Source organism: Sesamum indicum, linkage group LG3 (genome assembly GCF_026168435.1).
Source record: "Sesamum indicum cultivar Baizhima isolate 11 linkage group LG3, ASM2616843v1, whole genome shotgun sequence".
NCBI classification, from domain to species: Eukaryota; Viridiplantae; Streptophyta; class Magnoliopsida; order Lamiales; family Pedaliaceae; genus Sesamum; species Sesamum indicum.
The window spans coordinates 8035492-8046960 of record NC_142659.1 but is presented as its reverse complement, the minus strand read 5'-3'; the positions used below and the strand labels follow the sequence as shown (position 1 = coordinate 8046960).

The 11469-nt window shown below is 37.1% G+C and overlaps 2 protein-coding genes across 2 annotated transcripts; one reads left to right on the top strand and one right to left on the bottom strand.

Annotated features, from left to right (window-relative positions):
* The first annotated feature begins 265 nt into the window (after positions 1-265).
* LOC105179760 (ribulose-phosphate 3-epimerase, chloroplastic) lies at positions 266-6461 on the top strand. The gene is made up of 10 exons (XM_011103401.3): positions 266-773; positions 1525-1639; positions 1806-1946; positions 2033-2146; positions 3466-3544; positions 4277-4386; positions 4460-4516; positions 5679-5748; positions 5845-5952; positions 6166-6461. Exons 1-9 carry the CDS (start codon positions 661-663, stop codon positions 5892-5894), a joined length of 849 nt encoding a protein of 282 aa, XP_011101703.1. The 5' UTR covers positions 266-660; the 3' UTR covers positions 5895-5952; positions 6166-6461.
* LOC105179759 (uncharacterized) lies at positions 6290-9313 on the bottom strand. The gene has a single exon (XM_011103400.3). The coding sequence runs from the start codon at positions 9173-9175 to the stop codon at positions 6860-6862; it is 2316 nt and encodes a 771-aa protein (XP_011101702.3). The 5' UTR covers positions 9176-9313; the 3' UTR covers positions 6290-6859.
* Between the last annotated feature and the right edge of the window lie 2156 nt (positions 9314-11469).

The window sequence follows — 11469 nt, the reverse complement described above, 5'->3', positions numbered from 1 at the left end:
AATATAATATTGAATTTGAAGTTGAATATGTAAAAATTTAAAAAGAATAGAAAAACACTCGCTAGCCCAATGAACATAATATTTTAATAACTGGAGTTGCAAGTTGAGTTTGAAATGAAGCCGAGTATCAAATTGTTTGCCATCACTACTTATAAATATTATAAATACAAGTACCCTTCGAGAAAAGCGACGATTATATAATTAAAGGTGATTTCAAATGGCGTGACGCATCTACCTATACTGTTTGAGCACTGTTCACTGCCCATTCGGAGGCCCACAATCGAAGAACAGAGTACGACCCAGCAGTGTGTGAGATGCACACATTCCATCGCAAATAACGATGAACGAGAAGAGGAGATGTTAAGCTGAGGCTGTCCAACCATTGAAGATAACTGATAACCCCACCCACCATAACCCTTCTGCAAGAAATTATTCCGACACGTGTCAGCCGTATATGCGGTCTCATGGTCTCCTCCTCCATACCCACCAACATCTTTTCCTTTTTCTTGCTTTATTGTTTGTCCAGGACAAGACTCTGAAGAAAGAGGGAAAAATCTACTGTTTTTTCTCTCTTCTTTTCAAGAATTCAGGTTGAGTGCCGGTAAAAGAAGAGAATTTATAAGAAAAACAGGATCTTGTAGGCAATATTATTACTAAAAAATGGCTTCTGTGGCTGCTTCTTTGGGTTCATCAACTTTAGTTCAGTCGATTGGTGGGGGGCTTAAGGGCCAGAAGCCTTCTCTTTCAACTCCCAATTCACTCACTTCTACCAGGTATGCAATCTTTCATGTAATTCTGGTGGGCAAGATTGAGCGTTTTTCTGTTTCAAAAATCTTGGAATTGTGATACAGAAGGGGGTTTTTCAGATGTTGTTTGGATAAAATGAGAGGATCACACAGTAAATGTGATTACGGGTTTGCATGAACTTGGGTTGCTTTCTAGTACATGGAGTGCTTATTATTTTGTAAATTTGCATAGGTGGAACAATTTGGCTTTTGGGAATTCAGACTCTTGGTTAATTGTTCCTCTTTATGTACTGCAGGTGATATGGAAGTTTAGTAAGCATCAAGTGCTTCCGTGTAGTAACTGAAACTGGTTGGCTGGGTTTTAGCATCACATGTTTGTGAATATGCTACCTTCAGTGATCATGGGAAAAAATTGTAATATAATATTTGGTTGGAATAGAGCAGTGGTTTCAAATTTTTGTTACGTAAACCAGATTCCTCTCCGGATGATAAGAATGATAGTGCACGTTTTTTTAAGATTGTTAGATTTTCATCAGAACAAAAAGTGATACCGTATTCAACTGCGTCGTTTCAAGAGAACTTTGCAGTTCTTTGTCACTAAAATAATATTAGGTGTTGAAAATGCTTGTTTGCTATTAGCAGTTGTGTCTTTTCGATCTGAAATTCCTGTTTCTCTGAGCCTTAAGGCAGTAAAGATGGTCTTATTCTATGGCTATTGGCATGAAAGGTTAGCTAGCTTTTCGAATTGTCTTCAGGTTTTTCTTATGTGTGAATGCAGGAGAAAATCCCGCTTTGTGGTGAAGGCAACTTCTCGGGTTGATAAGTTCTCAAAAAGCGATATCATTGTCTCTCCATCTATTCTTTCTGCCAATTTTGCCAAGTTAGGGGAGCAGGTAGGTTTTCCTTTTATGACCTTTACTTTTGTAACCTCTGCCTTTTTGCACAATCTTAAGCATCATAGTTATCTCTTGATGTAATAGTATGTTTACAACTATTGCATCCAGAGGTAATAGGATTTCTAGGTTGGTGCCTAATTTACCTTTTTTGTTATATGAATAGGTCAAAGCAGTGGAGTTGGCAGGTTGCGATTGGATTCATGTTGATGTGATGGATGGCCGGTTTGTTCCAAATATCACAATTGGGCCCCTTGTAGTAGATGCACTCCGCCCTGTAACAGATCTGCCATTGGATGTGCATTTGGTACTTTAGTATTTCAGATTTTGTATATTTAGTTCAGGAATAATTTGTGTCAGAATGCCTCTTTTTAACATTGTTAAATCATGCAGATGATTGTGGAACCTGAGCAGCGAGTCCCTGATTTCATAAAGGCTGGAGCTGACATAGTTAGTGTTCACTGTGAACAATCTTCAACCATCCATTTGCATCGAACAGTGAATCAAGTAAGATTATGAACTGTTGATTCCATAATATTATGCAACTTTGTTAAGGTTTTCTTTACCTTGTTCAAATACAGCAGGCGTTCTTGAGATTTTCTAGTGTTCCCGTTCATTGTCAGAATAGAGATATATGATTGTTTCCATCCATTACTTAATTCTTCCTCTTCCTGTTCAAATCTAGTTGGCTAAAGGATTATAACATACACCAACACTTGAAGTTTGTGAACTTTGTGTTGAAACTCAGAAGCAAACTTGTTTCCACTCTCGAGTGGGGCAGGTGGTACTGAGCTGGATTAGTTATGGCTGTCACAACCAAATTTAGTAGATAGTTGGAGCTCCCATCACATAGTGAAGTTAGTTGTCTGAACTATTGTATTATTAACCTGAATTAGCATATTCTGGATTTGATGAATGAAAGTTGACAAATTTCTATACTTCGTTTCCTCAATTCTGCCAGTTCCTAGAAGAAAATCATTTGGACTTGGAAATGTCTTTCCATTTTGATGATACAGATGAAAGTAAAAGGCACCACTTACTTTTAGTGGACACTATGATCCCATTTTCTTTTTCCTATCTGATAGTTTTTTATGTGCAGTAGTCTTTTTATTTAGTACACAACAAATAGTTTAGGTACAATACATCGACTCTACAGATCTTTGGGTTATGTTTGTGGGCTTCAAATCTGCAATATAATCTTGAAATAGCAACTTCTGACGCTTATGTTGTACAATGACCTTTTCCACTATAAAAAGTCGTACCAAACTTGATTAATTACTTCAAATCTCGTACGTACTTCTTTTAATAGTGGAAGTGTACATGAAATTCCATGTGAGGTAGTTCTTGTCTGGAATTGCTGTTGATTATGTTGAGGATGTCAGAAGCTTCTGCCATCTTACTCACACTCTTCAATTAGTCTTTTCAATGCCAATGTTTTCCTATTACTAAATCCGTTCTGCTGTCTGTATTGTTTTATATGCATAAGGGAAACTTATACGGGCTTGCTTCTTAGGCTGGATAAACAATATAATGATGTTTCATGTAAGTTATTGATCCATCCCTTTCCACAGAGTAATTATGGTAAATTACTGTAATAGTAAATCTAATGCCAATTGTTCTGATGGTTAATAAGATAAAATCACTTCTCGTTTGTATCTGCAATACAGAGTAACTGAGACAAAGTGGTGTGGTTGGCTTTAGTATTATATTTTCCAGGAGTAACTGGTTTAGATATTTATGGCCTGTGGAAATTTTGGGCTCTCCCTGTTATTTGTTACATTTGCAGACTGGTTATTGACATTCACACTCTTGGTGGTTTTCTCTAGATTAAGAGTCTGGGTGCTAAAGCTGGAGTTGTCTTGAACCCTGCAACACCATTGAGTACCATAGAGTATGTTCTTGATGGTAAGATTAACTATTTCCTTGAATCAAGATTCTGTGGACAAGTGTCGACGAGCTATGGCTTCAACAGAGACAAGCGTGCACACACACACACATGCATATATATATTTATCTATTCATTGGTTGATGTATGCTCTTCATAGTTGACAAGGAGTGAGCTGAGGCATGGTATCTTTTATGCATACCATATACAAAAGCTATAAGCAGCATGGATAATCCAAGCGAAAGTGTAACATTGAATTAATGATTGACAAGTAGAAATTCTAATCCCACTACACATACAAACATCTTAAGCATTTTTCTCTTTTTTCAGCTGGAAAATACATGATGATTATATTCAAATATGTGACTATGGATGAATTGACTCTAGGAGTACAGACTGTTACTTTTAACATTTCGTTTTTCTTCTCTACTTTGTTACTTATTTTGAAGAGATCTGAATTCCTTTATGGCCCTTGCTATTTTCTTCTGTGGCATGTCACAAGACCTAGATTCTTGTGTGGCCCGTAGGTTACAATTTGCATGCATATATATTACTTACGGGAAAAAAGAGAAGACAAAATATTTTCATCTCCATGGAGAACTTTTTAAGTAGATGCTACATATGTCCATCCGTTTTTCTACATACTTGTGCAACTTAGTTCTTATGTATCTGATAAAGATGGAATATCAATGAACATTTATTTAATCCAGTGAATTAACATTTTCTGGTGCTTTCCTTTGTTTGATTAACAGTGGTTGATCTGGTGCTAATTATGTCTGTAAACCCTGGATTTGGTGGGCAAAGTTTCATAGAGAGCCAAGTAAAGAAAATCTCTGACTTGAGAAGAATGTGTGCTGAGAAGGTAGTGTATATATTTCTGTTTGCTCCCTTGCTTGCTATGCTTGAACAATTCTCATTCTTATGTTGCTTTACAGGGAGTGAATCCATGGATTGAGGTAGATGGTGGGGTTGGTCCTAAGAATGCTTATAAGGTCGGAATCCCTCCTATCTCTTCATACAGAATGAAATTTCCCCACCCTCTCTCTGTCTCTCTCCATTATATGCTGTTGTATTGAATTAGAGCTTACTTATAACTAACATAGAATCTACAAAAAGATTATCTGTTTCTACCAATACTGTGTTGTAATGATTAAGAAAGACGACAGAGATAAAGGAAGGAGCAGATTTTGAAGATAGACAGGAGACAACAAATCTGTAATGAGGGTGTCCCTTCCTCTCAATTACTTTATTTTGACTCCTGTACCGGTCAATTGAAAGTAGGAAGCTCACTTACCCTGGCAGGCTCCAGCCACAACTTTCTTTCTCTTTTTTTCTTTTTCTTCTCCTTTTGTTTTCCTAGCTCTAAATGCTAGGCCTTAATTCTAAGGTAGCTTTTTGGTCATGACCATCACAATAGAATTTGCACCAACTCAACTTTCATGAGCTTTCCTCCCTTCACTGGTAAAGTCTCAAATAATAAACCTCATCCTCCAAGAACAGTCTGGATTGACAGTGGAATTGGATCTCAAAACCATGACCATTGAAAGAAGTTTAGACCCACTATCATGGGCCTGCTCTAAATTACTAGTCTTGTATACTTCCTGTGGCTGCAGTCTTTCTCCTGATTATCTTATATCTCTTCATGATCCTCTGAATTGGGATTTTGACGGACTGATGATGAGAGTAAAGAAACCAATCAAACTTGTTTGAGATTCGATGTATCTTTGTGTTAGTTTACTTGGTGGTGACTGCAAGTTGGTAACTTGAGTCCTCAAGCTAAGGAGTTCAGTTTGCAGTGGTTTTGGTGAATTTCCTGGTCGATTCTAATGGCATATTCTATAGCAATAGTGGCGCCGCATTTGTGGTGTTGTGATACAGAAGAATATGTTCTGTAGTTTCCATGTTCTGGTGGTACTCCAGCTTAGAGTCTTTTTGAGCGTGCAAGTGGCAACTGGAAACGGTCAAAGTATAGAAGATGTAAAAGAGAAGAAATTTCTGCTGTTCATTTATCAACCAGAGTTCCAGTACATCAGTTTTTACTTTTTCTTATTTGTTTTTAATTTTTTTTACAAACTTTATCATACTTCCTATATGTTTCTGTAAGACAGACAAGTTTGCTTTGAAGGGCTCGTCTTATTTTAGATCATCGTTCAGGTAATTGAAGCTGGGGCCAATGCATTAGTTGCTGGTTCTGCTGTATTTGGAGCTCCTGATTATAGTGAAGGCAAGGATAAAACTTCATTCTCAGTTCAATGGAATTATTTTGTACTTGGTGATGTATCTTAACTATTTTCTAGCGCATTCTATTTTGTGTTTGCAGCCATCAAAGGAATCAAAACCAGCAAAAGGCCTATCGCTGTTGCAGTATAAACTTTCACCCAATTATCTTATTTGGGTTCCCTTTGGGTTCAATAATCTGTATTTCAAGGTATTCTCCTTACCTATTATGAATATAACATTAAAGTGTTTCTTATCTTATCGCACTTCTACTTTGAACAAGTGTAGGCTTATCTATTGAAAGAAATTGTTTGCTGGACTATAAAAATATGAAGCACATTGAAGTGCTAGGCAAGTGCAACTGGTTGGTCATTTGCCTACTGCTTTTCTTCATTGTTACAATATTTCCTTTTTGCTGCTGCAGATAACATGCAGAACCATGTGGAGAGATTCGATGTTGTTGATATACCATTACAGAATTGATTGTCTGGTTAAATAAGTATTATTAGAAGACTGGTTTTACAACTGTTGTAAGAGTAATGTCTGTAGCATAATCCTCAAGTGGATTTTTTGTGTAATAAAGATCCTCATATTATTTCCACTTCTAGAAGACATCTATTCAGGTACATGTTTTAACAATTCTTTTTTCTGTTCAAATGTATTTATACCCATTGATCAAGAATTAGCCCCAGTGTGTTTATATATATACCTTCTTTTGTCCGGTTTTGGCACTTTATATGTATGGAAAACTATCACTGCGGTGCATGAATATGAACTGAAACCAGCATTCTCATATGTTCAGTATGTTTCTGGTGAGAATTTTTCAGTCAATGCAAATCCAATTCTCAGTTTTGATTGTATAGAAGTTGCATACAAGTTACAACAGAAGTTTGCAGCTTCTCTAAGTTGTAATTAGATGAGGCAGAATCTCCATTCCCAAATGCCAAAATGTCTGTCATAAAATACCTATCGTACGCAGTATAATAGAGTTAATCTGAGCTTCATCCTTTTGTCACTGTTTGATTTCACTAAATTTACCTAGGACTAGAACGATTTGAGTAGATGCATCGATTAAAATCCTCTTGCTTTACTGCATCTTTTGTCTTTAAACCAGTCTCCTAAAATTTGGGGTTAATAGCCCAAGATGTCAAGCCATCAACACCGAGATTCCTGGTTGAGCAAACAAGGACCTGATATACAGTTATTCTTTCTCCAATAAGCCTGTCTTCCACTCTTAACATAACCAAATTTCTGGGAAGAAACTCCGGACCTGAAATGATGGGCCCTGCATGATGATGCGGTATTATTTGGAATATTATTCTTGTTTTGAATTTACACTTGTATGAATCAAATTGCAATTTCTCAGAAGGTAACAACTGCTCTAGACTTGATCTGCATTCACTAATCACTGCAGAATTATCATCTACATTATACAGGGGACTGTGTTGCAGACCTAGATTCCATAAATGATCACGACACTTCTGAGCTGATGCAAAGTATGCCATCTTCTGGTAGTCTCTATCTAGAACCTTATATATAAATGCATTTGGCAGTATCCCCATCTTCACCATATCTGGTTTCGGCATCATCACAGGGAGCACATGCTTAGCTCCAAAGTGCGCTTCGATGATGGCAGCATAATCAGACTTTTCTAGCTGTAACCCACTGCTTCGTATGTTCGAGAAAAACTTACTGTACTTAAAAGTCTGACCATTTTTGCACAAACCATTGATTAGGATTGAATATGTAATGTTATTGGGGGAACGATAGACCATATGATTACTATCCACCTGACCTGTTTCAGCAGAAAATTCAGCTGTAGTTTGTTCTAAGAAAAAATTGATTGCAGTATTTATCCATCCATCTTTGCACAACCCATCAATCACAGAACTAATCGTGAAAATATTCGGAGGTATACCAGCATCCATCATTTCCTTGTGCAACTGAAGAGGTGCATCAGTGTAACCATTTTCGAATTGACCATCAATCAAAGGGCTATAAGCGACTACATCAGGCTTGTAACCTTTAATTGTCAGTTCATTATAAAGTCCCTTAGCAGCCGCCAACTTGCCTGCTTTGCAATAGCCATTTATCAGTGTACAAAATGTAAAGATATCAGGTTGCAAGCCCTTCTCTATCATTTGAGAAGAAATTTCCATAGCCTTTTCCATGCTTCCTTTCCTACAATACCCATCAATCAGCGTATTGAATAGGACATAGTTCAGCATCAATCTTTCATTGTTCATCTTGCAAAATAAATTCTCTACATTCTCAATTCTACCAATTCTACAATAGCCCTTCATAAGTATTCCATAGGTGACACCATCTGGCAAAATACCAAATATCTCCATCTCCAGATGCATGTGCATAGTAGTAGATAGATCACCGGCCTCACAGAAGCCATCCATTAAGCAATTATATATATAGATATTAGGAATGACATTCAACTTCACCATATGCACAAAATAGCTCCTAAAAGCTATAAGCTCACCTTTCTTGCAAAGCAAATATATTATGATGCTATATGTAATAACATTCGGCAACACTCCTTGATTCAACATTTCATAATAAACCCTGCGAGCTTTTTCAACACTCGCCATCTTAGCATAACCATCTATCAGAGCATTGTAAGTGTAGAGGTTAGGCACCACTCCATACTCTTGCATCCTTGTGAAATTTTTTTCTGCTTCCAACATATTATTCTCTATGCAGAGTCCATGTATAAGAGTCGTGTAAATCACAATCGTCGGTTTCAATCCCCTCTGAATCATCTCTTCAAGCAACAATCTAGCCTTCACAATATCCCCTCGATCACAAGAAGAATCTATTAGTATTCCATAAGTCATCGAGCTAGGCAATAAACCATTTAAAACCATGTCATTGTAAACCTCCCACATCGGTTCAACACGACCCGTCTTCAGAATCCCATTCAAAAGTGCATTGCATGCCTGGACTGCAGGCAATTTTCCCATTTTGTAGTACACCCAGTACCCATCATTAGCGAAACCCCTTTCGCACAAAGCATCAATCAGCACTCCAAACACGTTTGGACGACACCCCGATGTCTGAACATGCTTAAGCGCATTGAAAATCGAGGAACACACTTTGTGGGGCTTCCGGGTTCTCCTCAAAGTCTCGATCAGGCTTTCTATCAAACACCTGGCCTTCACATACAACTTCGCCTCAGTTAAAAGATGAATTATGGTTGAATGGAGTTTTAAAGTTTTCGCAGGGTTCACATTTCTCGAAGCTGAGTTGAAAATCCTGAATGCCTGTTGTAGGGTTGGGGAGTTGAGTATTGCAGCAGCCATATTTGAAAGATGTGGAGATGAAGGTGCTGAAAGAAATGATGGGGTTGCAGAAGAATATAAGAAAGCTAATGACGTCTTCCGGTTGCAAGAGGGTTTCATTCTTAGAGGAGAAAACTTCATCATTGCTCCGGCGATCCCTAGATTTCTTGCTTCCCATTAACTACAAGCTGCTTCAACTCTTCCTCCTTCCAAGAAGAGAACAACTCAGTGATTTGGCACAAGATTGGGGAAGTAGCAAAGAAGTGGGGCTTATTTATATTTATATTATTAAAAAAGAATTTGTAAGTCTACCCTAAAATTAATCGTTAGCTTGGATTTTTATTTTATTTTATTCTTTTAATTATGGGCTGGAGTCGTTCTGACGCTGGCATTCTAGTCTAGGCTTTTTTTTGCTTTAAAGCATCTAATAATTTCCAACAATGCACTTATTGACATATACTATTAGAATTTGTAATTATCACTAATTTTATGTTTTTCTTTTTTAATTTTTTTGTACACAATATAAAACTACAAGCCATTTTGAATTAATAAAAGTATTTATTAATTATAAAAAATTAATGAAAATTTTAACAATATAGATGTTAGTCATAGTTCAAAAAATAAGTGAGCCAATAGATTTGATAGATAAGAAAAGAAAAAGATCTCTACACCAATACTAACGGCACATTTGTGGAACTAACGAATATTAATAAAATTTATAATTAGCACTGATATGTACGGCCTAAGAGCAATCAACCAATGATAAAGGTAGCCCACCAAGGATTTCCATACTCAGCCCAATGAGGAAGCCCAGTAATGGCTTGCCACACCACTGGCTTGTCTTTAGAGCGCAATCCAGGATAAGGAAGGCATCCCCAAAACTCAGGACTTCTTAACCTAGAAGGACTTCCTACAGAATAGGAGTCCTCACGTGAAAGGAGTCCTCCCCAAGCAAAGAGGTGCTAATCAATTAAAGATAAAATTGAATCATACCTTATCCACATATATCTTGTCATTTTTCATAAATACAAGTAACATGTAGAGTCTTTACGAAAAGGGACTCCCCCTCTCTATAAATATAGGCACCATCCCTAATGGGGGCACCTTTCAAAATTTGAAAATTGCTCTTCTCCTCTTGTTGCAGCTCTCAACTAGCATTATAACCACATTTTTCTCATGAATTTATTATTTCTATCTCAATTTTTCATCACGATCTATTTTTTAATTATTTATTCCTAAATCTAGGACTAACTTGAACGTTGGAGCACTAACGTATTGTTTTGCAGGTCCTATTTATCATGTTCTTTTGCTTAATCAGGCCAAGTCCATCATCAAAATCCAAGATCATTGAATTCGTGCTAAAATTACACACATCAATTGGCACGTGTGTGGAAAATAGAGTTAAAGACGTGAGTTATCACGGAAACCCCCAGCAACCCAGCTAACAAACAAAAGGCCATGGAGACACTCGACAAATCTTCATTTGCAAGTCCCTGACCTCGATTGGTGGAGGATCCTCCCCAGCCTTGCCTGCATCAATACCGCCTCCCAGAGTGGTGGACTCTATGGTTGATCCTCCAAGACAAAGCACTTTCTCGGACACCACCTCAGGAGAGTTTTCTCCAGAACGTGTTTGTTTTTATATAGTTAATAAATCTCATGAGTCCTGTTATTTATGGTATCTTCAGTGGTGAGCCAACTATTTTCAAAACAAGGACAATGTAATGCCACTTACCACCAAGAAAGGGCAGGTATTTGGTATATTTATGGAATTTTTCATTTTGTTGTATGAATTGGTTAACTTGCTCCACAGAACTTTTCTGTTGCTGTCTGGCTAGGGGTTCTTTTCTCTTTGTACCTTAATTTTTTTAAAATACCAAACCAACTTTTGATGTTGTGCACTTGACTATTCTTACCACTTTCTTCTTGAAAAAGAAATTCTTAGTTGTTGGGCTAGTGATACATAGTTAGGACATTATGCAACTTGTTTCATAAGCAACGATTACAAAATGTAATAAAAAGAACAGGAGAAATTGGCGTTGATAGATTAGTTTTCTGTCTTATGTTTACAGTTTGTTGGTTATGAACTTGATTGTGTTCTTTGTCTTACGAAGGTCTATAGTATGATTAAGGGGAAAAGAGATATGAATACTGTCCTGACTATGGTATTATAGATGACGGTAGTATTATTCCACAATCGACTGGTGGTGAACACCTTTTGATGTTATCTCAATATTGTTGGTAAATGTGGTTAAATGTTAATGACAGTGTCCACCAGGATGTGTTGGTTTATCGTAACTTCTTCAATGCTCCAGATACTAGCAAAGTTGATTTGACTATGAACACTGTTGAGCGTCAAAGTGGAAGAGGAATTTATGGAGGTGGTGGAATATCAAGTGGGTACATAGAAAACATTAAGTTACACAAGCTTTGTCTAT

Coding starts and splice junctions, on each gene's coding strand:
- LOC105179760 (XM_011103401.3), top strand. CDS start 661: ATGGCTTCTGTGGCTGCTTCTTTGGGTTCATCAACTTTAGTTCAGTCG. Junction 2,147..3,465: donor TGCATCGAACAGTGAATCAA/GTAAGATTATGA, acceptor GGTTTTCTCTAG/ATTAAGAGTCTGGGTGCTAA. Junction 4,387..4,459: donor GAAGAATGTGTGCTGAGAAG/GTAGTGTATATA, acceptor GTTGCTTTACAG/GGAGTGAATCCATGGATTGA.
- LOC105179759 (XM_011103400.3), bottom strand. CDS start 9,175: ATGATGAAGTTTTCTCCTCTAAGAATGAAACCCTCTTGCAACCGGAAG.